Source organism: Falco cherrug, chromosome 9 (assembly GCF_023634085.1).
Source record: "Falco cherrug isolate bFalChe1 chromosome 9, bFalChe1.pri, whole genome shotgun sequence".
Taxonomy (NCBI): domain Eukaryota; kingdom Metazoa; phylum Chordata; class Aves; order Falconiformes; family Falconidae; genus Falco; species Falco cherrug.
Window position 1 is genome coordinate 32,446,053 of NC_073705.1, and position 27,968 is coordinate 32,474,020.

Below are 27,968 nucleotides of genomic sequence, written 5' to 3' on the forward strand. Positions count from 1 at the left end.
GAGGAGACTGAGCAGAAGGTGATGAAAGCGGCTCGCCTGTTCAGTAAGAGACTGAAGCTAATTATATCAGGAGCTCTCATTAAAGTGTGTGGGATCTAGTTGGTTCCCTTTTCCCAGTAAGCCTCTTGAGGTGTGCTTGCAGAGGGTTTTCAGTAGTTTTAGTCAGAAGTAGCTTGGGTGGCAATCTAGCTACTGTTCACTTAGGGTTTAGGTTTCATGCTTTTTTTCCTATACACCCCCCACACCCCCCTTTCTTCACTTGTGAAACTTTCTTCCTCTCCCTCTGCCTCCTCCTGTCCTCAGCCTGTTTTGCCACTTTCCTTTTTAGGTAACTGGAGGCTGTTCTTGCAAAAAGGACATAGGAAAATGCCTGTGTGTTGTAACTTGTTCTGTTGTCTCTCCCGTAAGCTGTTCTCGTGTTGCCTCCTTGGGCTGGGTTTCTGGAGACAATTGTTTCATGCTACCAACTGGAAAGCACCTAAAGGAAATGTAGCTTAAGAGAGTGATACTTTTAAGTTAAATATTAACCTGAATCAAACAAGCTTAAGAGCGTTTAAAGTGAGGTTAACTGGTTGAGCTTGTGAACAAGAGCGAACTCAAGCAGTGAAGAGTAGACATGGGGATACTCTATTCGGAGGTAGGTGACCGTTTTTGCACAGTGACTGAAGCTATTGAAGATACAGAGACTCGCTGGGTTTGGCTTGTTCCCTTTGCAGCCTTGCATGCACAGGCTTATACAGATCTGTAAGTTCTCTGGAAGTGCTGTACTTTGGCTATTACAAATTGACAGAAGTACTGTTTGCAGGAGTAAAGAAAATGTAATAACCAGGGTAATTATTGTGACTTCACAGAGGAAGTATGTGTTCAACATTTTTTGTTCTGTATTGAGATCGTAATGATTCTGGGCAGGGGCAAAGGACAAACGGCTTTGCAAACTGCAAACAGCTCCTTGGCTTATATTGAATATAGGTCATAAAGCTAATGCCTAAGGAAACATTACCCCCCACCCCACAATTGTTTTAGGAATGTGATATTTATTTATTTATTTTTAGCTCTTTATGGGTTTGTCCCCAGACCGAGGTCCTGGGTCTGGGACCTAGCATAGTCCTGAAATTTAGCATAAATACTATCTAAACATATTTATTTTTTTATTAACTTTCCATTTCTACGTTTGGGATCAAATGAGAATTTTGGTCCTTTTTGACTGTGGATACAGTGGATTGCACTGTTGTTTCTTTTTCTGGAGACAGAATTACATAGCGGTTCCTTTAAAAGCTTACATTTCTTTGCTGAAAGCCACCCTTTATTTTTAAAAGTTTTCTTCTTCTCTTTCAGTGTTCTAGGCAGCTTGAATTTGTGCATTCATAAGGTGATGGGCTGTGTAGACTGCACCTTGTTCTGAAAGGATTTGTTGCCTCTCTCCAGATCTGCTACTCTGAGATAAGATTGTACAAGAAAACAGTGTCATCTAGCTTAATTAAGTGGTGTTTAGAGAATGTTCAAATGCTGTCCATACTTCCATGCTTATTAGTTAGTATTTTCATATACATAATTCTCTTCCTTTAAAATTTTGAGTGATACACTGTTTGGTTTGGTGGATAAAAAGTATGCTTCTTTATACAGGACAGAAATCTAGAGAAATACAAATAAGAAAGTGTAAGTTGCCTTTTCTGAGGGGTACAGATTGGATACTAGCACATTCCTCAACATCACAAACATAATTTAGACTTCCCTATTTAGTTTGTAGCATGCTTTGGATGAATTTTAGTGCACAGAAGAGACTATGGATTGGTTCAGAATATCTGGATGTTACGAAATGTCTCCTTTTTGTCTAAACAACTGCAATGTGTTGATGTAACTTAGGCAATTGCCTGCAGATCTCAAAGGAGGAAGCAATTATAATCTGATAGTGCTCTCCCAGTTGATAGACTGGCTTTACCTTAGTCTCCTCTTTATTGGCTGAATGCTTTGTCCTTAGTGCTGTGCCTTTAATCCTTATTTTATGTGTGGTAGAACTTGCTAAATAGCTCATGGTTTGTTACTAGCTCAGCAAAGCTAGGCAGAGGGAGATGCAAGAAGCTCTGAAAACAAGTAGACAAATTTAGATGTGGTAGTTCATCTGGATCTGAGTAAACTACCAGGTCCTGATTTCAATCACATGGCCCATAACTGATTAAAAATAAATAAGTAAATCAGTTGTATAGTGATATTGTTCTTCTTCCTAACAGTGAAAGTGGTTTATTTTACTTTTCTTGCAGCCCTTATCGGGTGATCTTGTACTGTATGATCTCTGCCAAGAAAACCTTTGCCCATCCTATGACTAATTTTCACCTTTCTTGAAGGGCTTGTAGAAGAACTAGTATTGCAGAAAGAGAGATTCTAATCTAACTATAGAGGTTTTGCTTAAAACTGCATATTCAATTTTCCTTTGAACACCTGACTTGCATGAACATCACTCAATCATTGGCATATATAATCAAAATCTAATTTCCAGGCCCCAGTGTCTTCCTTTTGCTTTCTTTAGTCAGGTAGAGCCATGTGCTCTAGTTCATAGTTAGCCCTGATGCTGCGGCAGCAAACAGGCACCACTGGTGGAGGTAGGAGGAGTTCGGTGTTGCAATTCTGTTCCCCCCCCCTTCCATCATATGCTTTGTGCAGCGCCATGCTGTCAGGGTCACAGGGTGCATCTTGCCTGAATGCCAGGTGATGCTGCAGGAGTGTGAACTGGAGCAGAGGTGAAGGGCTTTGCTGCCAGGCAGTTCAAAAGGTGCTTGCTTCCGCTTCAGCTAAGCTGGCATCTTGGTCCTGCTCCCTCTCCCTTCAGACTTGGAGCTTGTGCTTTCCTTGGGAGCAGCGTTTGATGTGCCTGTGCCGGGTCTGCCCTGCTACAGTGTGGAGGTGGACTGGGTCTGGTTCTCTGCGGCATTCAGGACACTGGGGTTCATAAATAATGTGGTGTGGGTGAGAGCAGCCTCTCTGTGTCTTAGCCTGTGAACCTTTCCAGAAGTTGTGAGCTCAGTTCCCACTGATGCTTCTTCAGAGTTTTTTGTTATGGGAGCACTGGCCTTTATTTCCCAGAGGTGCCAAAAGGAGATGCCATAGACCTTATGTCTGTGCTCCAGCTGCTAGTGCATCTCTAATGGGGGAAGCTGCTGGTGTTCTCCTGAATGTCTTACACTGCTGTGAGACTTCTGCGCTCATAGTCCTGCTCCTCTTTACAGCTGAGCCTGACCCTGAGGCATGAACTTTGGATTCTTCTGATACTGCTTTCACCTTGCATGTGAAGCCCAGTTATTCTGAGTATGTATCTCATAGGTTTATTTCCCTCTTGTGTTTGACGGGTGTATAACAATAATGTAATAACCATAACACAAATCAGAAGCCGGTCATGAAGCTACATCATTGCTGAGGCGGTCTTTGAACACTGTAGAAAGCCGAGTGAGGGTTTCCAGACTTCAGGCCTCCTTGCTTTTCTGTAGATACAAAGGAAATGTGTTTTCTTGGGTTTTGGAGTGAAACTACTGCCTGTGTATAACATTGTCCTAACTCTGTAATTGGCCTCACTGCTGATATTCTAGGCAGGTGGTGTCTAACTGTGTGTAACTGTCTTCTGGCCAAAGTTTGGAGAATTGTTTAAAACAATCTTAAGCACAGGCAGAAAGAGAGGTTTGTGGCAGAGGCTTCAGAGCCATGGAAATCCTTGCACAGTTCTCAAGCTCCAGTCTGGAGCTGGTCAGGTTTTGTGTCCATTCTGCTGCTACTGGAAGCCTGTTTTGGAGCTTTACTCTGCACATGGCTAAAAATCTTTTTTTTTTTTTTTTTTTTTTTTTTAATTTTCATGCTAAACTGCTTGGCCAGATGTATATAACCTTTTTTACCTTGTTCCTTGAAATTAATTGGCTCTTCTCTAATACTTACCCTTCAATTTATTTTGGAACACTTACAGACCTGTCTCTTTTCTTCCTAGCCAAGCTAAGCAAATCGGTCTTTCTTCAGGCTTTTCATATTCCTCACTTGTATAGAGGTCTTACGCTCCTGCCATAGTGTGATCTCATTTTTGGACCTAGATGACAAGAACTGTATCCACTATCCCAGTCAAGTGCTTTCTATAACAGCTCTCTTTCTGTGGGAAAGACTGCCTAATACAATGTTTGCCACTGGTTGCTGTTTCTGATGCCTTATGGAGGTGACCGACTGCCACCTATCTATAATTTTTCTTATCTTTATTCTTCCCCAACACATTTTTCTGAAGTCTTATTGTTACTGTTATCAAAGTAATGAGCTTATAGTTGTTTGGATTGCTTTGTTTCCTAACTCAAATATTCTGCTACCTATGTTTGCCCTTCCGGTCACAGAATGCTGTTTGTCAATTTGGGAGGTATAGTACAAGTCTGATCTAATGGACTTTTCACCTTTCTTTGACTACAAAAGGCATTTTCTAGAATGCAAACCAGCAGAGTGGTCCTCAAGAAAATCCCATAAAACCAGGAAAAAAGTTTGGTTTGGGTTTGTGGGGGTTTTTTATATGAATGGAATGTATTAATGTGTGAAAGAATCAATTCTACAAAGAACAGCCACTGCAGTGGAATAATAATAATTTAAAAAATACTTTAAGTACGTCAGTTACCCATGTATTAGCTGTTGGAATGAATGAGAACTGCTTCCTTACATTCTCTGTGCCCTGAATGTTTTCTGGGAACAGGCGGTTCCGGTAGGTAAAAGAGCACGCATGGCTCTTGTGTGCCAGTCTTTGTGCATGACTTCAGTCCCAAATGACATAGTCTGGTAGGGAATGGTAAGTGCACCATCATTATTCATGGCTCTAAAACTGGGTTCAACAGTAGTGTAAGGTTTAGAAAAAGATCCCACGGGTGTCAGAGTATGAGTCAGAAATGCCTTGGGCTTAATGGCCTAGCAAATAAAACTCTTTGAGGCAATACAGAAATAAAAGACAAAACTGTGTCATTTGGTGTTATGAGCTACTGAACTTGCAAGAATCAGACTAGAAAGGAGCAAATTTGTATGGTAAATGGCTGGGATTTGAGCAGATGTTCAACCCAACAGCAGATCTCCTTCATCTTTAAATCACAGAATCATTTAGGTTAGAAAAGACCTTTAAGATCATCAAAAATAAACAAAGCAATTAATAACAAGAACAGTAGGGAAATCAGAGGTGCAGACAGACCCCATTTGATCTCTTCTTTCCTGAACATGAAGATACAGTATTAGACACTGACATGACAGAGATTGAGGTTCTAGAGCAAACTGATCATTTAAATGGCACCGATGTGCAGGTCACTTACACCGAGCACGATTTGAAAGAGGGGTTTCTCCTCAGAATCATTAAAACTGTTCTGGTTCTGGAGGAGCACATAATAGCAAATGGCATATGTAGGCCTTTATAAGAATACAGACAGGTGTCCAAATTTACAATATTGCATGTATTCTTTGTAGAGTTTTGTCTGATATAATAAAACCAGAACAAGCAGTGGTGCAAGGTCTGATAAACACATACATAACTTTCTTTAGAAAGGAAAGTCACTTATGCAACTGTCCAGAAGACTAAAGACCAATGATGTAAACTTGTGTTGTAGATCAAAGTTTGTCTGAAGTGACAGTGTAAATAATACGAATCTTTTTAACTGGGGGCAGGGGGGAGATAACTGCAAGGGGAGTGAGGAAAGGGCTCTGAGTTCAGGGCTGGATCTTGTTCATGTAGGGTATTTAGGATGTGTTACAAGGAGGATGGGAAGGAAAAGCTGCAGATAATATTTAAAGAAAATGCCTATCTTGGAAAATGGTGAACAAACCCCTCGGTATTGAAGGCAGAAGAAAAGAAAGTAACTTACTCTCTTTTTGACTGGAGAACTTCAAATGCTACCAGTTTGCCACACTTTCCACTGTTATTTTTCTGCCTGTATTAGGCCTGTAGAAAGTCATCGTGCTCCTGTCCTTCTCAGCCTCTCCTTAGTCTGAGTTCTTGCTGCTGGAAGGGGAAGGAATTTCAGGTTAGGTCAAAGGTGTGCAGAAGTATTGAAGCAAAGACTCGAGCAGTAAGCGGTTCCCAAAAGCCAAGCAGGATCTGAGCTGTGGGCACACGTGCACGTATTTTTTAGATATGAAGTTTAACTTCAGTCCCTAGAAAAGAAACATTGCGGGGGTTTGGTTTTTCAAGTTTCACCTGAAGTGTGGTTCTGCTCTGGGAGCTGATGAGTCAGCCAGAAGCGGTACCTCCTGTTCGGCCGTGAAGCGTGGGCTTGTCAGCGCTTGTTGCTTCGTACAGTGAGATCGGAAGCCGTTCTTTTAATGGCTTTAAGCGAACCAGATTTATTTCTGGGATTATAGACACATCGTCCAAAATGAATAGAAAGTTCGTTCTCCTGTGCAAGGGCTGTGGCTTCTCGGGCCGACGGCTGAGCGCTGCGGCGCGGCAGCTGCAGGATCGTCCCTTACCGCCATCTGCTGGAAGCCACCTGGAACTACAGCCTCTGTCAGAGCGCTTAGCAGTCTTGGAATGTGCCAGTAATAACTCAGAATGGGAAGTATGGATGTCTTAGTGAAACGTGCTGATAAATATTATCTTTTCTCCTCAGCCCATTTGTCAGGCAGCTTATAATAACGATTTCAATGAAGTTCAGCTCCTTTTGGAGCACAACAGCAACTATCTGAACATCCAGGACAGCTTCAGTGGAGACACACCCTTAATTTGTGCATGTAAACAGGGAAACAACAGGATAGTTAGCTACCTTCTAAAAAGAAATGCTGATGTCAACCTCAGGAACAAGGTAAGTGGCCGCTGACGACTCCTTTGCAGCAACTGTTCTTTGAGATTCTTGTAGGGTGTGTGGGGACACCGGCAAGCACAGCCAAGCCTGAGGTTTGTTTCCAGCTGAGGCATAAGTATAACCCCGAATTATAATTCAATAGACCTATATGTTTATGTTTGTCTCCTCCTTTATTTTCGTAACTTGCTAATGCACACCAAGTAATAAACATTGCCAGCCGGAGTTTCTCTGTGTGTTCACGTTCCCTATTTTGGTAACGCTGCAGGACATCCCTGGTCCCCAGTGGGTTCTGTCTGCTTACCCACGCAGCATTCTGCATTCATCTTGCTCTCCAGCTTGTATCTATCCCTTCTGTAGCCTTTCTTTCCCTCTGTCTTTTTCTTCACCCTGGTTAAAAGGAAAGTCTGAAGGAGAGCCTGTCCCATCTGTCCCAAACGTATCCCTGAGGAGAGACAGACTATGAAAACCTTCCTTATTTCCTCTGCAGACCTGGTTCTGTAATGCTATAGAACAGCGACATGACATGTAGTAGCATGCTGGGGGCAAGGAGGGGAAGCCTTCCATCTTTCTTCCCCTGTTCCCTATTTTAGAAAATCCCTACCTGTCTTGCACTGTAGCTGTGACCATTTTCCCTAAGGTGATGAGGAATTATGTTTTTGTGGTAAATTTCCATGTAGGTTACAAATAAAAAATAGCAGAAAGATGTGTGTTCTGGCTTCATTTGTGATTTATTGTCATGATGTTAAGGATGATAAATAGACAGGAACCGCCCCCCCCCCCAACATTGTCAATTCTATTGTGTGATCTCATACTCCAATGCAATGTTTACTGAGTTTCTACACATTTGTAGGCTACCTTATGTGTCTGCTTTCCAGCACATTTGTTTATTTCATAGGAGGGCAGCAAATGTTTGTGAGGTGGCATATTCTATCCCATCTGTTCTTGATGCAGAAGGGTGTCCATCTTACCGCAAAGTCCCTTTGAAAGGGTTCAGTATTCTGTCGCAAGCTCATTTTAATTGCACTGGTAGCCATTTGCTAGCAAAGCCTGGGCTTTCTTAAATGCCTCTCTGCTTCACCTTCACAGATGAAATCAGGCCCTTGGGTGCAGAGCTCAACTGTGGTGCTCAGGGCTGAGAATGGGGAACAGAGGATGCCACAGAAAGGCTTCTCTGCTTACTTTGGGCCACAGTGTACCCCACTGTAACCCTGTAACCTAGTTTGACAGCCTGCAAGAAGTTTAACACAAGTGTTCTTCAATACACAAGTTTACAGCCCTGCCCTTTACTTGCTTTGGTACAGTCAGTATTGAAATACTTTTGAAACTCTGTATTCCAAAACTTTTTAAACACTAGGAGTCTGCTAGGGGGTGTTGCCCCTTGCCTGTGTTTCTTGCATGTGCCAAAGGAGATGCCATAAACTCTCACATGTCTTTCCTACAGGAACCAGCACCTCTATAAGAAGAGGAGCTGTGGGGATTCTTCCTGCTGACTTGACTTGCTGGGCAGCGGTAGTAGCCACATGAGATGTCCACTTCCCTTTTTGTCTCTGCAGCCATGTCTGAGTTTGCAGACATACACATGGAATCCTTTGGATCCCACATCCTTCTTGCATGTGTAGCCCAATTTCCATGAGCCTGTATGTGTTAAATATGCTTCTGCCTGAAGGAAGCAAAATGCATGTATCCGTTTCTGCTTGGAAATCAGAGAAATATTTCTAGTAGATAACCTAAAAGAAAGCTTGTGAAATATAAAATGGTCTACTATTGCCAATATTAAACAAATAGAATCAGATCACTGAATTTGGTGCTAACCAGTTATTTTTTGTTTAGAAGGACTGCACTTGTCTGCATTATGCTGTGAGAAAACGGTTTACCTTCCTTGACTATGTGCTCATCATAATCCTCATGCCAGTTATGCTTATTGGATATCTTCTTATGGTGAGTCTGGATGAAAGTAGGAAAGGCCCTGTACCTTTCCCCTTATCATCTTTCTCATGGCAGTATTTCAGGCCAGGAACCTGTATAGAATATGGACTGCTTTTTTAAAGCAAGAACTGATGGAGAGCAACAGAAGAAGCAAGGATTTTGCCATTAATATAGCTAGTAAACTAACAGAATTGTATCACTACATCAGTCTGGAATTTGCAGAAGCCAGACACTCTTCTTGGAAAAAACCACAGTATTTAGCCAAAATATACTATATGCAGATAACTGTCTTACTATGTTACTCTTTCTCTTGTACCAAACAGATCTCAAAGACTAAACAGAATGAAAACCTGATCAAGATGTTGCTTAGAGCTGGAGCTGATGTTAATGCTACAGACTTTGTAAGTGGGTTTATATTATACAAATGCGAATGTGGCATGTTTGCTTGCAGCAATATTAAAAAAAGCCTTCAGAATCCTCTAGCAACACAGTCCTGCTTTCAGAGTAGGATTGGGTACTGAACTGGCTGTGATGTACCAGGAGGAATCAATGTTTCCCCTAGACACTTAGGCAATAGTTTTGTAATATGCACAGGAATAATTGTCAGCTGATCAACTAATTCTCCCTTCCTGATACATGCCCTCTTAAGAGAATCCAGGCAAGCTGGGTTGAGATAACTTACATATTACATACCTGATCCTATAAAGATTCTAGTGATATAAGGGTCTGAGCTTGTCATGATTTATGAGTTCTTGGGCTGGAGCAGATTTGTGGGCAGAGGTTGTGCCACAGTGCTAGACCCTGTGTCTTCTCTTGGTCTTCAGAGTGCGCTGATCTGCCATGTGTACAGTTCTGTATCCACTAGCCTGGGTCTGGTAGAGCTCCTCTACTCTAGGGCAGAAAAAGAGAACCCCCAATTTTAGCAGCCGCCAAATTCTAAAACACTGACAGGTGAGCAAATGGTATTGCTTAAGACATAGTTGTTAAGATCAAGATCATGGAATCCTCTGAAATTAGTAAAGAACAATTGGCTTCCTGCTGAAATTATCAGACCTGTTTTAGCAGCAGCATCCTGGGGAAGGGATGATTTTTTTGTTCCTGTTGCTCTTATGAAAATGTATTTGTTTTACTGTGCAGTGCATTGTAACAGGAAAAGATAAGTGTCTTTTGCATCCAGCGGTTAGGGGAAAACTGATAAGGCTACAGGTAGTCATGCTTGCCTAAGGTCTGCTGAAGAAGTAATAGTACTAAAAGTAATCTGCTTCTGTTTCCCTTCAGTCTGGTAACACAGCCCTTCACTATGCTTGTGAAATGAAAAATCAGGCAGTCATTCCTCTACTGCTTGAAGCTCACGCAGACACTTCTGTAAAGAATCAGGTAAGAAGGTGAAGTTGATAACTATATTTCCTTATCATGATAGTGAACCAGTATGTTGTAGGCCTTAGCTGGTGTGCAGCAGTTTAAAATAAGGGTGGATAGCTTCCTGGCAGCAGACTTGTTTGCTGTGGGGTATAAAGCAACGTTTGCTCCATTGCTTTTGTTGGCAAGAGCAACTTTAAAGTCCAAATCCTTCACTGCTGGATTTCTACCAGCAAACACTGCCTGCACTTCCACCAGACTGGCAGATCTCTTAGCTATCTTTACGGTACCTTTTCTTAACTCAGAGCTGCCCTACAGTTGTTCCTAAGATGCAGGCTGCAGGGGAGAAATTAAAGCCTTCCTAGGTGCTTTTTGTGCCACTGGACACCGTTCTTCTGAGAGGGGCTAAGTTAAGCTTCTTCTGTCATCAGAAAAGCTCAAATGTTGTCCAAATGATTCTATGATTCTAAATCAATATTGACTTGGAAGTATCTGCATCGCTCAGTTGAGGTGAGCAATGTATTGCCCACGTTGCCCTTGAAATTAGCTCTTTGCTTAGCTCTGCACTGACTTTGGTCATTAGCCCCAGGGAACAGTGGAATGGCTGTCACTGCTGGAGGGAAGGACTCTGCCACTGGCTTCGGTGAGAGTGATCTTAGGCCCAGCACATTCTGAAACCTTTATTTTAGAGCAAGGATGTGACAGTGAAACTTAGGCAGGGGAGCACTGCATGTGAGCAGCAAATACAGGAAAGCTCTTTGCACTTGACCAATATCTGTCATATTGCAATGTATTTTATCTGTTTCTTTCAGGATGGGGAGACTCCTTTAGATATAGCAAGAAGATTACAGTTCCACAACATTGAAAGCATGCTAAGGAAAACTTCGTAGTTGTCAAGGATTCTTGAACGTGCAGAAAATTACATCATCTGACAATCCACCTTGCGCAGCAGCAGAAGTCCTGCAGCAGGTTGAGGGCAGTGACTTGATAGACTTGGTCCAAAGCCACTCATTCCTTGCTGCAGGCTTTGACTATTTCTTGTGAGACTTGTCAGTACCCACAAGGCCACATGGGCTGAAAGGAGTTAATTTGATTTTACTAAGCCATGAATGATTACAATAGCCTTCAAAATATTGCCCTTCCCATTTGCTTGCCCAGTTTTATTACTTGACTTGCATAGACTGGATTTTGAAAGCTAGCTACAATATTTCTGGAAGCATAAACATTGCACATAGTGGTTGGCAGCCAATGCAAAAATAAAATATTCTTTTGAGTGTGTGTTCCATAGGGGATACATTTGACAACTGAACGATACGCCACAGCAGTTTATACAAAGCCTGGTACCCTTCCTCTTAGTATTTCTCTTCCTGCAGTGGGAGTGACTGGGAGAATAGATCTCTCTGCTTACCACTTCCTCCTTCCATCCCTGCTACAAGTTTCACACACCTTAATTCTCACTATGTTGCTACAAGGGAAGGATTATCTTCTCCCTTTTTTCATGTAAGGAACAGCAAAAAAGAGATTCAATGGGTTGCTGGAGACCACAACGAAAGCCAATTCCCAGGTTAGTTTAATGCATTAAGAAACAATAATGAAAATATGTTTGGCGCAGTAGAGATACAAGTCTCTTGGCTACTTTTGCAATATAAACAGTGTACTAAAGAAAAAACAATCAATAAATGAAATGCTGTTGGTGGGAACTAGATGTATACTTCCCATGGGACTGGACAGGATACCATGCTTTTCAGAGTGGTGCATGCAGCAGGGGGATGCATATACCAAAATAATAATAAATTCATGAGTCTTCTCTTGCATAGGTGAAGGCAGAAGAAAACCTGCAGTGGTAAGCAATGTATTAATGTGGCCTGGTGCTTTGTGATTTAATAATGCAGCAGTAAAGGGGAATCTCCTTTCAAATGCTGCTGTATCTTGCTTTCTTGGTCTAATGGATCTTTATTTTTGTTGATAGTTTTGGCCATTTCCTGTAAGCTGTCATAAGTTCAGAAGATAGATGCCGTGATCAGCAATGCTAATGGCTGCTAGACTACACGCATGGACAAGATAGTGTATTCTTCCTGTGTTGCAGAACACAGATACATTTTTCTGTGTAACTGTTCTGGTTTGGATGCTGACTCCAACTACAAAGGGTCCTGGCTGGGCAATACGAACTTGAGTCTCCACCCAGAAACAGCCCAGGAAACAAAGCCATCCTGTCTCAGCCTGTAATAATGAACACTCTGGATGCAGCCTGGGGACAGACAAGCCAAGTTCTCTGTCAAGTGGATAAATTACTTAATTTAAACAAAGGTCAGTTTTACTTCAACAGAGAAATGAGCAAATCCCACTTTTGGGTCTTCATGGAAAGACACTACCTGGGCATGGGAATGTCTCTGGGGAGTACCTGGGATATACACAAGAACAACAGAGTTTAGGCTTAGGAAAATCAGTCTTTGAGAAATAAAAGCTGTCCAAATTAAGTGATTCTTGCAGTGTGTACTCTAATATATTCACGTTTTCAGCTTTCATTCCTGTACGCCTCAACCTTCTCAGGAAGACAGCAGACACAATAATACCATGGAAAACCTCAAACAATGAGGAAAGCAAGAAACCAACAAGTGCAGATAAATACCTATACTGGTATCCATGATGTGTATCTGTGTATTTACCTCTTCCCCAGGTATCACCCTTATCGCCAAATAGAAATTTTGGAGGTTTTTACCTAGTGAATCAACACTGTGCATGTGGTTTCAAAAGTATTTTTTTATGAGTTCAATGATTTTCCAATACATTTTCTCAGTTGCATCAAGGCCCCAGATGAAATCAAGATGTCCCCAAGCAGGAAAATGGTCATGGTAAATGAGATTAGTAATTCGAGGAAGTAACTTTGCTATGTCTTTTGGATCTGCAAATTTGTCGTCTCCACCACTCCAAACAGCAATTGGTATGCTTATCTTCTCTATCTTGTATGCAGGAGGAGTAGACTGTGAGAAAAGGAGGAGATCTGAGTGAATGTTGTTATATCAGAAGTTGTGTTTAGAGAAAGGATTCTTTGCAAGCATCTCTCTCTTTCCCTTCTGCACTCACTACAGGAAAACAGTAAGGATGAAGGCCACCCTCCCAGCGTTTATTGCCCTAACCCCATTCTTTGTCTACAGTGCAAAGGAACAATCCATCCTATTCCTGTGTCTTTCCTGCATGCATGGCTAAGAGTTGTCCTGCAGTTTACCATTCGGTTGTGCCCTTCCACAGGTTGGGATATGGAAAGCACAGTGTCTGTGTTTATCAGGCAAGGACTGTGGAGCTTAATAATGTGTATATTTAGGGTGGGAAGGTCTTTAAGTTTTGTTGTGGCACAGAGTGCAACTGTTGGTCTTAGTTGTTATGCTTGAGACTGAAGTGGCAAGGTAATACTTTGGCCATTTATAATTTCCCTCTAGAAAATTTTTGAGACAGTGTGCATGAGTAGAAATGACTGATTATAACTCTGGAGCCTTTCTGTCTGTGAAAAGCAGCCTGTCGTGATACAGCACAGGACACTTGCAAGTCAAATGTGCTAATTAAAAGTGAAATGATTGTCAGCCAATTGGAGAGGTCACTGTAGCTGTGAGATTCATTTCCTCCCTTAACTGAAAGGCAGACCTTGAGGATTTTGGGGGAAGTGAAGAGCTCCATACTCATTCAGTCCTAGAGCCTGGATGTGGCTCTTAGCCTTTTGGGAATGGCAGGTAAATTGACATGTCATTGGACACATCCCTGCATCAGTAGGGGAGGCAAAATGAACTTGTTAGCTGTCTGCAAGAATCTGTCTATGCCTTGTCTGTGAATAGACTTCGACACTTACAAGTATTAGATTCAGGTGCAACATTACCTCAGACCACTCTCCTCCCCCTTTCTGTAGCAATGACAGGGGATAAAATCTGAACTTTTCTATTCTTAGTTTTGCCAGGAGCCGAGGATGAGTTCTCAGAAAAACTGAATTGCCTTACCTGGTTGTATTTCTTCATGTTTTCTTTACAGCCGTAGTCATAGGCTTGAAATCTGTCTTTAACTACTAGCTGTTAAAAGAGCAGATAGGATGTAAGTGTTGAGAGATCCAGAAGCAGAGTGCAGGAGGTGTTTTCTTGCCTGTGATCGAAGCCAAGGCTCAGGCAGCTAACCACGAGTTACTCCCACCCCTTCTTCTGGTTGCAGGATTCCAGGGCTACGGAGGATGGGTCGTAGGGTAAGTGGTTTCATCGCCTTTACTCTTGCTAACTTTTTCTCCTGATCCTCAGCTGTCCTTCTTGTTATGTTTATTAAGATTTTGCTTTACTACCTTAGTTAACTGAAGTTGGGGTCCCTGTTTGCGATGCAGATTTGGGTTCAGTTATCACATGGAAATAGGACCTGAATGTCTATCATATGTCAGGGCTGTTACTAGTCTAGTGTAATATAAGATCTCTCCTTACACTTCTTGTCTTTTGCGTGTCAGTTTGGTCTGCTCACAGCAGTGGCAACATTTGCAGATGCTCTGTACTTAAGTGTTTGGCTGTACTTGAGTTGTGCTCTGACAGCAGTTTTGAGGTGAAACATTAGACACAAGGTATTAGCCTCCTTGAGCCTGTGTTGCCCAGAAGACATGGTCTGTGCCCTACAAGACTGATGAGTGAAGAGTTAAGTATACATTTGTCTGGAGTTTATTGTTTGAGATTTTTTTGTCACTTTTGTTTTATTTTTCGCACTAACCTGACAAGTAATTTTGTTTGTGAGTGGTTGTAGGTAACACAGGTTGAGAGAAAGTCAGTGTCTGTCAGCTTAAAAAACCTTGACTTCAAGGTTTCAGGCAGCTGGGAATGTGCTAGAGATCTGCTTGCTGTGTTGCCTGTGCTATTTTCTTCTCTGCTGCTGTATCTGTGTTTGCTTTGTAGCCCCTTGACTTTGTTAGAGGCTGGCAAAACAGGCTGGTCGTGGATGGTTTTGTCCCAGTTTCCTGGCTCTGGGTAGGTGTATCCTGCAGGACTGACTGCTGGGAATTTTTGTGAGGGGTGTTCTCAGGAGCACACCTATACTCTTCCCCATATTAAGTGTTCGCAGAAATGAGGAGTCTGCTTATAAGATGTGTGCGGATATATCCTGGCTCAGCAGGTGTACTGGGACACATGCAGTGATGTGTCTAGTTTCTTGGCTGGAGCTGTCTTGTGCTGGTCTGATTCAGACCATGAGCAGAACAAGCTCAGATCTGCCAGTGCATACATGGAAACTCACCTTTAGAGAACTCGAATCCAGGATCTGGACAGCGGCAAGAATGACTTTAAAGGGCTTTGGAAAAAACTGGCTGTTGGGAACATCCCTGTAGTGGTGTTGCTTGTCATGTATGTAGTAGTGTAAGACATTTCCCCACTTTGCCATTGTAGCAGCAGAGGTGTTAGTGCAGTTAACTAGCTTTGGGCGGTGATCCAGGCTACAATTAACCCTCTGGAAGAAAAGTTTTAACCCAGATCACTTCTTTGTCTGGCTCGTCCCCTGGCTGCTCAAGTTTCCGTGATCCTCCTACTGCCTGCCAAGTGCCTAGACCGTGCTTGTGTTCACTTCTGCAGCTTTCAAGGCAAATGTCTTCATAAATAAATACGAAGGCTGGAAGCCATTAGAGCCCAACATGCAGAGAAGCTAGATATGCCCTGGGGAAATGTCAGTACCTGATACCAAAGGAGCAGTTCAGGCAATAGTCTGGTGAGCCATGGAAAACAGTGCTCCCGCTGTGACTGGTGAGCACGTGAGAAGGTGTGATGGGCAGTTTCCCAGACCCATCACCTCTGGACTTCCCTGTAGGCTACTGGTTGCACAAAAAAGCAGTATTAAGAGTCTGTTTATATGTCAGTGCGCAGTTATACCTGATGCCAATGAAGAATGTTCTGTACTGACGTTCCAGCAGGGGAATGTGCTACGTATATATCTATCCGACTCTGAAGAGAAAACAGAAGTGTTACAAAGGCAGTGATCCACTGTTGTGACACAATAAAGCTGTGAGAGACCTGAACAACATACTGCTGCTGTGTTAAACCCCCATTTTAACAGGTTATTTTTCAAATATCAGACAGACAAGTGAAAAGCAGACTTAGGAATAGCTGGTTAATAGAATGCATCTGCACGCTTTCTCCATGAAAGTGAGTCTGTTCCATGAAGATAGTACTACTGTGGGATCCTATGGTTCAGCAACAGCAGGGAACACCCCCACCCCCCACCCCAATCCTTTCAAAGTAGATTTCTCACCTCACAGCAGACCTTTGTGCATGTATAAGTCTTTTCAAGATTTGTTTTTCTCTTCACTTTAGTCCTTTACTACACCGTAAGTGTACACTTTACACTCATTAAGCTAATGAAGCCAGCTTACAGAACAAATTGCTTTTTCTTCTATTTGTATTTTTATACTTCTGTTACGGAGATTTTCCAATTCCATCTCTCTAGATTCCTCCTCAGACTTGTTATCTTGCCCATTAGTGATTAGAACCACATTAGTGAGTTAACCCAAGACAGGAAAGATCCTTAATGGTTTAGCTCTGCAATTCAAAAGAGCTACAATGTCTTTAATTGATTTTGCATTGAACCTTTGATTCTCAGTGCTTTCCCGTATGTGCTTTTATGTGTAGTTATAAATGGAGAACAATGGACCCCAGTCTTTACAGATATTATGGTAATAAATATTACACAGGCCAGGTCCTATACAGTTTGGACACTGTAAAGTAGATTTAAGACACACTATAGCATCCCTGTGTTGGCAAGCATTGGGACAACTCTCCTGCCTCTCCTGTCCCCTCTCACTGATGCACTAGTCTTTGTGACTCCCACTGCAGGTGTGTTGCACTCCTCAGGCACAGTGGAAGGACTTTCTGTAGGTGTACTGTCGTGGATTGAGCTGTTGGGCCCATTTCTAAGGATAACAGCAATGGGAAAATGCCCCTTAGAGTAGTGCTTTGGGACCAAGTTCTGATGCAAGTAGTCTGAAAAGTGGGAAGAGAAAAGGAGCTTTTTCCTGTCTTTTAATTATTCCAGTACTCAGAGGACCGTGGTCCCCACATGCTAAAGAAGGAAACTGGGAACTGTATTACCAACAAGTCTGACTCCATCATTCACTGGCTTTTTTTAAAGAGTATCTGCGTATGACCAAAATCTGGTTGGCTTAGCCCAGAAAGGGGGAACATCTGTTGCCGTGTGTGACATAGCTCCAGACTGAATTCCATCCTTTCTTTCTGGGATTGGAATGTGCCTAGTTGTTGATCCCATCCATCATTAGCTCTAGTCCTGTTTGGCACTGTTTGCACCATACAATGTCCTGGCATTCCCTTGGTCTGCTAAGAACCACGTTGTGGTTTGTGTACGTTTATATGCGTAACAGTTGCTAGATAAGGACAGAGTGCACAAATGTAGCTTCCCAAATCACTTTTACTTTGAGTAGGTGTTCTTGCACATACTTACTGTGTTCAGATTTCTGATGTTGCCTCCAGCTATGTTACAGAGTATATGACCACAAAACTTATCCAGGCTTGTACAGAGCTGTGTCGCGGGTCCTTTCAGAAATTCATTCTGGCGCATGGTTCCTTTGCAGCCAAGTAGTAACTGACGGAAGGGAAAAGTGCAATACATTTTTCTTGTTGCAGGAGCATTTTCTGCAGCAAACTGATGCTAATAGCCTAGCCTCCTGACTCAGTATTCAAAGATTGCCAGAACAGCTTGCCCTCCCAGTACCCTTAAAACATCTTCTTTCCCATAGTGCATCATATATCCTTCCTCCTTCGTATTACTGGCATGAATCCTGGAGGAAGCCATCTTCCGTTTCTAGTGTAGTGACCTCAATGCTCACTCCTTTCTGAAGTCCCAGAGATTGTCACGGCTGTTATTGTAGCTTTGGTTTAGTTCCTCCTGCACAAGACCAGCAAAAGTTAACGGCAAGAGTCCTATGATGAGACAGTTTCACAAGTCTCCTAATTCACTGGGATCTGCCGCTACAAGCCCTGTATCTCCACTATTTTCCCCACAAAGTCTGGGAACAGATTTTTCAAGAGCACTTGATTTATCCTAAGCTCAGTATCAGCATCCTACCTGTCTGGGAACACTTCGTCTTAGGTTGAGTGAACCCTGCAAAGGTAAGTCAGACATAGGGCCTTTTAGAAGGAAAGATTACATACTCTGATCAGTGGTTCAGGAATCCTTGCTATCTTAATCAGAGGGCTTGTAGCATCCACGCCTGTGATTACTGGGGCCAGAGCAGAGAACATTTTCACCCGTTTAGCCAGCTCAGGGTGTGTAGAAAATGCTATGAAGGCTGCAAACACAATAGACCGCCTGAGTTAGTGATGACATCTTCCACAGGCAAAGTAAATAAATAAGCAGTTGGCAGCAAACAAGAAATTACGCTAGATTGTGTGTTGTCCATGTTTGTCTGTGCTGCATGCTTTAAGTACGGCAAGCGTTAAAGCTAAGTTTTGAAATGAACTTTATTTGGGAGGCAAAGTTCGTTCTGAGGTTTAAAGCATGTCTGGACATTGTCTTTATCATTACAGCTTTTGTAGGAAACATGTCAATGAGGTTTACATGATAAAATCAATTCCCTCTAAAATGAGTTTTTCAGATTCTGATCTCTGAAGGTTTATGTTTATGCTTCCATGAAACTGTAGAATAATTAGCTGAATACCAGGAGCTTTGAGTGTTTTCAACTGATTGTTTGCATCACAGCAGCTGAAGAAAGCCCAGATAGATCATTTTGCCAAAAGGGTCTTTAAATACTCTTATGAGAGGAAAAGAAAGAAAAGGTCTGGAGCTGTGACATTAGATGATTTTACCACATTTACTTCTCTTTTTTTTCTGGGTTGTTTACACTAATGAACTGGAAATTGCTCATTTCTATTCAATGTCCATTCATGGATCTTACACATAAACCATAAACGTCAGGAACTTTCAGCTGATGCTGAAAGTGAGTTGCATTCAGAGGCTATAAAGTGAGTTCGTGCTAAAGGCTGGCATTAAGAGAAAATAAGTTATTAGTGTTTTTTTCCTTCCTAATTTTCAGTCTCTGCCAATATGTTTTAAAACAATAATGTGGCCAGTTATAGCTACTCATGAACTATGCTTTAAATTGTAATATTGCCATCAAGTCACATGACTTAGTAATGCTGAGTTCTTTTTCCTTTTCTCCTGTTATTTGAAATTATGTACTATAGGTGCTGTTTTATCATTTTAGTTATTCCTTCCTGTTCACAAGGAAAATAAATGCATGCCTTAATATGAAAGATGAACTTTATGCAAATGCCTGTTGCTGAGAATTTAAGAAAAATACCCAGTGCCAGTACCTGAAGTACCCAGTAAATAATCACCATCATGTCTCTCATTATTTTAAAAGCTGAACTCTGTTTGGATCTGCTATTAGGTTTCTTTGCTTATTAAGGGTAACCAAAGCTGTTTTTAGAAAAGTTTTGCGTATTTGCCAAATCTCAGTTCAGAAAGCACTTCTATGTTTGCTAGCTCTCCACAAAAAAGAAAAACAACTGAATTAATAGGAGACCCACCTACTGATCAGATAGGAAGATGAATGGTTGTGAACCGTGAGTGTCCTGACATTACCTGCTGTTGTGCCTTCAGAGTGACCAACATAATATACATCCTCCTGTCCAGTTGTGTTCATGATGAAGTGCAGCTCTGCTGGAATATCATATTTACCCATCTCATCGAAGCTGCAGAGGAGAAACACAAAAAGCAGGTAATTTGGCTATCACAGTGTGAGTTACTGAATGTCAGCTTTGTTCAGTGCACCAACCAGGACCCATTGAAAGATGAGGTTGCTCACTTTGTCTGCATTCTTGCTTGAGCTGGGGAAGGGGGCAGAGGGACACAGCTGTACTGCCAGGCTGCCTGATGCCTTGGGCTCTCTGCAAAGGAGATGCCAGTTTCACCTGTCAGCTGCAGCCCTTGGGGAACTGAATTTCATCCTTGCTTTCACCAGCATGGGTTATAAAACTTATTTCTCTCTTGGTTTAATTCAGCTGTGAGAGATCAGAAATTTCTAGACAAGGCTGCTCAGTCTGCTGCAGTAGAGGTTCTTGGTCTCCTTCTCACAGCACTGTCTCCCTTTTCCTCTACATTCCGTTCAATCTCCCAGTGTCTGAAATCTCCTCCCCAGCTGATGCACCCAACTCTGAGTAGCAGTGACCATCCTTCTTTATCTGGTTCTTTACTCTCCTTGGTTGGTGTAGACCCTGTTCTGATGCTGATTTAGGTAAAGACTATCAGGCTGAAGCTATCTAGTTGCCTCCAAGTTTCTGTCTTGAGTAATTCTCCCTCTACAGAGTACCTGAACTGCCAGAACTCTTTCTGGCTGGGATTAAGGGTCTTATGTTTTAAAGACCAAGTGTTCCCTCGGCTGTTTCCCATCCAGACATCATAGCCAGCATCTGCAAGCAGGAAGCCCAAGCTGTTGTTGGGCAGGTTAGAAATCCAGTGGGTAGCGTCTCCTAGAAGAGCATGCTGTAGGAACACTACAGGCTTTTTCCCTGGAAAAGATGAAAGTATTCTTATATTGGAGCAGTAGTTAATGTGTGTTTAAGATTGAGGTGAAGAGTTTAGTTTGGGAGAGGTATTAGATCTTTCGTTCTTCAGGAAGTTCCCAGGAGAACTATGCACAGATATTGCTTTGAGAAACCTGAAGGATTTTTTCCATGTAAGCAGGAATTGTTTCATGATATTTCATAACCATTTCATGACAGGATGGCAAATAAAGAATTTAATAAGAAGGCCTGTCCCACCTCCTCTTGCACTGTAAAGCCACCATAGACGCCCCTACATTGAAACCATCTACCCATAGCCAAAAACTGCTGAAGACATAACAGTGTATGTAAGACAGAATAATTGTTGCAAATAAGCGTATCTACCCTTAGGTTCATTCAGTTACCAACTGAGCAGGGCTGAGAGGCCCTTGATTAACTTTGGTTAACCTTACTTTGAGAGTAAGGAGGTCCAGATATCCAAAGAAGGAGATACAGATAGGAGGAGACATTTAAAATAAATTATTCTACAATTCTAACAAGGAGTATTAAACAAAGTAGCAGAATCCAGGGCACCTGAAATTCCAGCATAAATATTTATTCCATTCAGAATAAGTGATGAAACACATTTAATGCATTTGATTTTCATTGATGACCTGATCTCTTATGACATTCCTTGAGAATATCTCTGTCCTTCAGAAGGCTAGGAATTAATATTCATATGCCCAACCTGAGAAACTGTTGTCAGGCTTCTATTTTAAATGCATATTACTTAGGGTGTTAATGCAAACACTCCCCAAATCCAGTGTACCAAACCCTCCATCAGCCCGCAGGAAAGAAAAAAACTGGGATATGACAAAATTATTAGAAAAAGTCTGAAATGAGGATAAGAGACACTGAATGTGTGGGCTTCAGCTGGATTCAGAATTCAGGCCACATTCTTGACTAGGTGCTCCTGCTAAGGAAAGGTGTAGAACATGCTATTGCATGTGCAAAGGGGAAAGATGGGGGACCCACGTAAGAGCTGGCTTTCAGACTTTCCATATGTCCTATAACACCTGTGTCACACCTGTGTTTTGGCTGTTCCTCCCAGCAGGAATTCTGAAAACACCAAGAATGTATCCATCCTCTGTGGTAACTTGATATTCCTCACTGGGGTATCCATGATATCTGATAATTTCACTCTGTGGGAAGCCAAAGGAGAGCTTGTCAACATCCATTTACAGTGTAGAGATGGGTACAGAAGGTGGCTGCTTCTGTCCAGGAATGTGAAGGTAGACAAGAATGTGCCAGGAAGATGGATGAATGTGATAACATATTGCTGGCTTTTTTCTCTACTGGTCTGTGTTGTACTGGTAGGAAGGGACCCAGAAGAGATTCCTGTAGGATAGCATGACCTGTGACTCTCTCTTTTGGGGATGATCAGATGTATGCTATAACATCGTCATGGAGGCTGGAAGACGCAAATGGAAGTGAGAGCAGCTGAGCTGTGCTTGTGTGATGTGGTTTGTGTATGCTCTTTAATGCTGTATCCCTCCAAATGAAATACCAAGAGCTGCGTTTGCTCAGGTAGGAGCACCTAGTTATAGTTGGAGCTTTCCTGATATACTCCATATTGTTTAGGTTTTGGCTAGGTAGTAATTGCTGTAGCAGTGATACCCAAGCACTACACAGTCTTATAAGAGTGGCAGGATGACGGAGTTCAACTGTGCAGTAAATGAGACTGTTGCTGGGCCCTGCAACTTGCTTTTATGTGGTGCCATGTGTTAGGACCGTCCTGGGAGCAGCTTTTCCCTGAGCATTCTAGTGCTCTCTACTTCTCCTAGATGTACCTTTGTTCTTTCAGACCTCAGGGATGATGCTATTAAGCAGCTCACATAAAGCCATCCTGCTTTGGAGGGTAACCAAGCTGAGCGGTGTGGATGTGGGCTGTTCTGTGATGGTAGTGCAAGGCCCCTGGCCACAGGGGCCATGGCTGAGAATAAATATCACAGGTCTTCTAAAAAGATGCATCAAAGTCTTCTTCAGACCTGCTTAGGTGGTGGTTGTCTGGTATTGGACTCCATATTATGGGCCAAAGCAGAACTGTATTGAGTGACTAACCTTTTGGGAGATAGTTTGTCATGTTTTACATGAGTGATACAGATCCTACCTTTCTAGAGAGTAAACATGCAGCAGTATCTGTATTAGACAGTGCCAAAAGCTGTGGGTTTTGGTCCATAATGAATCTTTTCTTGCCAAAGTGTGATTAGGCAAGCTGCACAGGTAAGGCAAACAAGGGTGGAGCTCTTGTCACTAAGAAACTCGTGAGACCACCTACACCTCATTTTGCATGCACTATGAGGAAATCTTTGGTGATTCAGAGCAAGGTGTCTTGGATTACTTTGTGTTGTGAGAATCTGCTGTTTGCAGGAGGGGTTCATCCTCCTTTACTACTGTACTGAGCAAATAGGCTGTTACAGAAGGGGAAGACTTTGCTTCCCTTGAGAGTAGAAACCAGATTATGCCTCAACTGCAAAGGAATCCTTTCTGGCAGCTCTAACTGTTTGGACAGGAGCATCAAGGTTTCTTCTAGGCTGGTGCTCTCTATTATAGTGCTGGAGGAATCTTTGTCCTATTGCCAGGTTTGTACTCTTCCCTTCTTTATGTGGTAGCCCAAAATACCAACATGTGTTGAGAAAGATGACCGCAAACAAGTGTTATGAGGCATGGCCCAGCCACGTGTTCATCATATATCTGTTGGGGTTTACTCTAAATGCAGGCAGAGAAATCTTTTGTTCACTTTGGTATGGACTGGAGCATGCAATCTGTGCTCTGGCCACAGTTCAGGGCAGAATCCTGTTGCTGGGGTCAAAATTCAGTAGCCTGAATGCCCAGTGTCCCTCAGGAAGTTCTAGGGAGTTGCCTGGCCTTGGATCTAAAAGTAGAAGCCAGCACTCTCCATTGCAGTGCTATGTGTCTGTCCTTGTGCAATGCACAAGAATCGCGTCTGTTCCTAGCACATTCAGAGCCAGCCCTCATTGCAGTGTTGACTCCAGTGCAGCGGGTTTGGAAAAGGCAGGTTGGGAAAGAGGCAAATGTAGAAGGGGCCTTTCTTAGCCTCCTGACAGGGACTGTTAGTGATGGAGCAGTGGTAGTGGTACTGGGAGAGACAATTTAGAAAGAAAGGGAAAGAAAGTGACCCAACTTACAACGTTCATAAAGCATTCAGGGTTGCGAGTCTTCCCGTACTGGCTTGTGTGTGAATTCAGAGTGGAGGGTGTTGTGAATCCTTCTGAAAAGGCAATTCCTTGGGAGCAGAGCAGCACGAGGAGGCGCCACATCTTGGGGCTGTGTGAAAGAGCACATTCAAGGGTGTTTGCATTAGGAAGAGTGGCGTGGAATTCCACAGGAAGACCCAAGTAGGGTGTCTCCTGAAGGTTGCCCAAGGTCTGTTCCCCAAGGGAATGCAAGAATATACCTGTGTGAGGAGGGACTGTCTATGGCTCATGCTGTAGGGAGGGTTGCAGAACAGGTGAGGAGAACACTTGGGGATACCGTGTGAGAACATGCACAAGCACTCTGCAGATGGCAAGGGAGCTGTGGTTGGCAGAGAGGGCCAGCTCTTGGCACGAGTCTAGCAGAAGCTTGACAAAGAAGCGTGAGTATCTGAGATGATCATCACCCTGCTTGTCTGTCTTTATCTGCCGCTACTTCTCTTCCAGCAGGAGAGGTAAGAGGAGAAGAAAGCACTCTTTATTTCCTGTCTCCTCAGGAATGAGGTGAGAGAGGTTTGGTATGGGCTCTGTTTCCACCTGCCTTCTCTACCTTTGAGATCAAATGCCATTCTTGGTGCTGTTCAGTGGCGTGCTGGGGTGAGGCATCAGCCAGTGAGGCTCGTGAAGGGTTGTGCAGGAGCCAGGGGTGATTCAGGGGGAAGAGATGGAATATGCTTGCACTAGATCAGTGCCAGCCTGTGCTGAAAGCTCCATGGGGTAATGTGACCCAGACCAGGGTCAAGGTCTCTTTGAAATGGGTTCCTCTGACAATATGAAGTGAACAAGGTGACCCTGTGTGGCTCCCCAGAAGCCCCATGAGCCAGTTCCCAGTCAGCCTTTCAGACTGAAACTGAGTCATCTAGGTCTCCATTTACCATCCCCTTGGGATTCTTCACCAGCCCCTCGGTGCCCACTTCTTCCGAGAACCTGTTCTGCTATCCCCAGATAACTGCATTTTTCCTACTGCTACTTCTGAGCCCGAAGTTTCTGTCTCTCAAAATCAATGGCTGCCATCAGCTGAGGAACTGCAGAATGATTTGGTTTTAGAGCAATGAACAATGGATCCTGAGATTGCCTTCACATTGCCAAGGGCCTGTCTCCTTTATCTCTTAGAAATGACTGTCCATATTGCAAATCTTGTCTTGGTCATGAGGATGTGAGACCTTTCCCTTTCCTGAGTTGACTGATGGTACCAGATTAGCTTTTCTGAATAGAAATTGCAGAGTGCAGTCTAACAGCACTTCACGCCGACTCCATTTACAGCAGATATGCTTCCAAGTTTTAGTCTTTATTTTCTAGAACCCAGTCACTGACTGCAGGAACACTGCTTTCTGAGAGCTTCCCAGACTTTTTTTTCAACATGCAAATTTTGACTCAAACGCTCCCTAGAAAAGGGAAGAGCAGGTTCAGTGTCCCGGAAGGTTACTGGGTGTGGGACTATTAGTTAAAACTCTTTGGAGAGCAAGAGAAGGTCTGACATGCTCAGTGCTCCTTGCCTATGAGAGAGCTGCAAGTAGTTAGGATAGGATTTTTCTTTCCAATCTGAAGACCTATACAAAAATTATTCATCCATGAAGTTTAGGACTGTGCTTGCACATTCTGGAAAAGCCCTTATACATCCAATTGTTGTATGCTGTGCCTGCAGGTGTGAGGACAGAGTGAGGGCTGTGAAAAGAAAAGTAGTAGCCATTCTGCATGTGGATAAGGACCATAAAGATCAGGCAGGCTACCTAAATATTCAACAATAGAATCCATGGGACAAAAGGGACACGTAATGCAGCGTAAGGCTTCAGCTCATCAAGGTGTCTTGTAAAGTTGCCTCACCAGTAATGACTGGGGACATTACTGCTCGTGTAGGCTTGATTTCCTCCTCAGAAGAAGGCATGTTTCTATGACTGCAGTGTGTTTATGTTAGTTCATCTTTCAGTCCATCCTGTAATTGACTTTTTTGTCATTGGTATATATCTGGCAGGTTCAGCAGTGAGATACAAGCCTGTAAGATGATGGGGTTTGCAGGATCTCCTGAGGACTGTTTGCTTCGGAGAGCTATTCAGCAGGGTTAGTGCCTGGCTGGGGGGAAAGCAGGCAGAAGGCAACTGTTGTATGTTCTGTAACCAGCTGAGCAGTCAGCAAGAGTGAACTAGCCAGCTAGTCAGTGTCCATGTAGCTTCAAAGTAGCCACAGCATGCATGGCTGGGCATCGGGGTTTGTGAGAGAATTTCGTAGGATACCTGCCTGTATTGTAGTTTGCATTAGGAAGTTAAGCAGATTCAGGAAGCAAGTCTTTCTGAAACCAGGCATTGCCAGGTCCACTAGACATGGAAAATTCAATTTGTAATGAAGAGCAGAGGCTCTCATGCAGCCACATGTTTCTGGAGTCTGCTTCTAGCATAAGACATCTGCTATGACAAGGCACGCCACTCTGTGAAGTTTATTTGGACTTGGAAATGGAGCTACAGATCAAGTCCCTGGCAAGTAATGGGGAAGATGAGCAGGATTTGTGGGAGTGAGGGGGAGTAACCAAGAGATTTTTGCATTCTCTAAATCTCCTTATAGGAGAAGGAGTTTTGAATTTTTTCTGGTCTTCAGTTTAACCTTTAAATTTCACTGAACAAATTTAAAGAAACTCATGAGTCATCAGGCAGTTGGAATGAAGCAGCATTTGGAAACACCCAAAATTTTAAACTTGGCATCAAAACACACTCCATTTGATTCCCTTTGTATATCAAATACTACTTAATTTTTGTTGTCAAAACAGGAAGCCTCACAACTACATACTCAGTCAGCAAAACACTCTTTTTTTGCTTTCTGCTGTTCTGTTCTGTTTTAGTGGGAGTAAAATATGCCTCCCTCTCCCTGCACGGGGAATCTTATTTGGGAAAAAAAGTTCTCCTAATGTCTCAGCTTGTTTTCAAATCACCACCAAGACTAGTTGAGGCAATTCAAAGGCTAAATTATTACTCTTGGTAGGGCAAACTTTTCTCAATGCACTTTGTGATCACCTGGCTGAGCTGGCATGGCTCATGGACTTCCAGGTATTCACCTTTTAAATCAAGTACAGCAGGCTAAGTAATATCAATCTCGGCAGGCCAGCGGTCCCTTAAACTTTCAGAATAAAGACAGTTAGGAGACATGAACAGATGTTTTTATGTAGGAAGATGAAGTCTTAAGGAAATACTGGGCAAAGTAAACTATCATAAATGAATATACTTAGAAGGAAAAAGGGTTAGAAAGAAACATACTCTCAAAAGTTCTTCAGGAATTTCTAAGATATAGTGAGACTAAGATACAAAATCCAAGCCCTCCAGAAATTCATCTTTCTATCCTTGTGCTTTAAGCACTCTAAGATTTATGTCATGTAAGCTGTAAGGTATACATACACCAACCAGAGAAGCAATTGTGACTAAAATCATGAGAATCTGCTGCCTTACTCTAAGAAACCATACCTTAAAACTGCAAGAGCAGGAGGTCCAGTTTACACATGCTGTTGCAATACTGGGACATTCATTCCCTTGTTCTCAGACTGAAGAAAACAAGTAAAGGAAAATTTAATAGTTGGGTTTTTGTTTTTTTTTCCCTTTTGAGTGGGCCAAATGTCTTTGTCTTCTAACTTGAGCAAACAAGCACTTCTGTGCACAGCAATAGGTTTACAGATCTGAGAAGCAAAAAGCTGTCTATTCTTACAAGCAACTGCACAAAACCAAACCCTTTATGGAGGCAAGCAGCAGAGAAAAAAAGACCATGAACACATAAGCACAAGCAACTTACCTCTGCTTTGACTGCCTTGCTTGTGTCTTCTGCCGCAGTTCCTGGTCTGTCGCCACTAGCAGACTGATTCACTGGCAGAAACCTGCGCAGATAAAAGGAAGTCAAAATACAATGAGCACTTCAGGGTAGTACCTCTGAGTGTCATGAGTTGGCAGCATGTATTGTAGAGCGTGTTTAAGTGCTGATTTGGCAGTCCTTCAGAAGTGGGGAAATCTTTGTGATGAAAAAGATCTGGTTAAATTCACAAACCCAAAATACACCATGGAGCAAGACAGTCTGAGAAGTACCTACAAATCAGTGGTTAGGATGTTTAGCTGGGACCTGGGTGTTCCAGCTTCCTGAGGCTGTGATAGACCTTGACC

General features: G+C 42.7%; 2 protein-coding genes and 1 long non-coding RNA gene across 5 annotated transcripts; 1 reads left to right on the plus strand and 2 right to left on the minus strand.

The window, feature by feature from the left end:
• On the plus strand, window positions 1-11,353 carry ANKRD22 (ankyrin repeat domain 22). Of its 2 annotated transcripts, none has more exons than XM_055721122.1 (6): window positions 1-637; window positions 6,594-6,785; window positions 8,619-8,723; window positions 9,035-9,112; window positions 9,990-10,088; window positions 10,883-11,353. In XM_055721122.1, the coding sequence occupies exons 1-6, from the start codon at window positions 617-619 to the stop codon at window positions 10,958-10,960; spliced, it is 573 nt and encodes a 190-aa protein (XP_055577097.1). In that variant the 5' UTR covers window positions 1-616; the 3' UTR covers window positions 10,961-11,353. The 2 variants fall into 2 exon arrangements, with proteins under 2 accessions (XP_055577097.1, XP_005433785.1); XM_005433728.4 differs by having other exon boundaries at window positions 47-637; window positions 8,616-8,723.
• On the minus strand, window positions 3,307-6,556 carry LOC106631727 (uncharacterized). The gene is made up of 3 exons (XR_001335563.3): window positions 6,182-6,556; window positions 5,850-5,986; window positions 3,307-3,473 (listed from the first exon to the last, which is right to left on the minus strand). It is a non-coding gene; the product is annotated as an uncharacterized LOC106631727 (long non-coding RNA).
• Window positions 11,354-11,622: 269 nt separating the features above from the next.
• Window positions 11,623-27,731, minus strand: LOC102046293 (lysosomal acid lipase/cholesteryl ester hydrolase-like). Of its 2 annotated transcripts, XM_055721121.1 has the most exons (11): window positions 27,607-27,636; window positions 27,285-27,361; window positions 23,773-23,911; window positions 21,651-21,765; window positions 20,392-20,590; window positions 19,665-19,774; window positions 18,233-18,369; window positions 17,523-17,663; window positions 15,941-16,012; window positions 14,057-14,125; window positions 11,623-13,051 (listed from the first exon to the last, which is right to left on the minus strand). In XM_055721121.1, exons 3-11 carry the CDS (start codon window positions 23,902-23,904, stop codon window positions 12,818-12,820), a joined length of 1,209 nt encoding a protein of 402 aa, XP_055577096.1. In that variant the 5' UTR covers window positions 23,905-23,911; window positions 27,285-27,361; window positions 27,607-27,636; the 3' UTR covers window positions 11,623-12,817. The 2 variants fall into 2 exon arrangements, with proteins under 2 accessions (XP_055577096.1, XP_027653316.2); XM_027797515.2 differs by lacking the exon at window positions 27,285-27,361 and having other exon boundaries at window positions 27,607-27,731.
• Window positions 27,732-27,968: the final 237 nt, after the last annotated feature.

Excerpts from the sequence above, each read along its gene's own strand:
- ANKRD22 (XM_005433728.4), top strand. The coding sequence starts at position 617 with ATGGGGATACTCTATTCGGAG. Across the intron at positions 638-6,593 it reads TGGGGATACTCTATTCGGAG|CCCATTTGTCAGGCAGCTTA; the intron begins GTAGGTGACCGT and ends TTTTCTCCTCAG. Across the intron at positions 9,113-9,989 it reads ATGTTAATGCTACAGACTTT|TCTGGTAACACAGCCCTTCA; the intron begins GTAAGTGGGTTT and ends GTTTCCCTTCAG.
- LOC102046293 (XM_027797515.2), bottom strand. The coding sequence starts at position 23,904 with ATGTGGCGCCTCCTCGTGCTGCTCTGCTCCCAAGGAATTGCCTTTTCA. Across the intron at positions 20,591-21,650 it reads GAGGAACAGCCAAAACACAG|GGAAAAAGCCTGTAGTGTTC; the intron begins GTGTGACACAGG and ends CATCTTTTCCAG. Across the intron at positions 17,664-18,232 it reads TTCCTGAACCACTGATCAGA|TTACTACTTGGCTGCAAAGG; the intron begins GTATGTAATCTT and ends CCCTTCCGTCAG.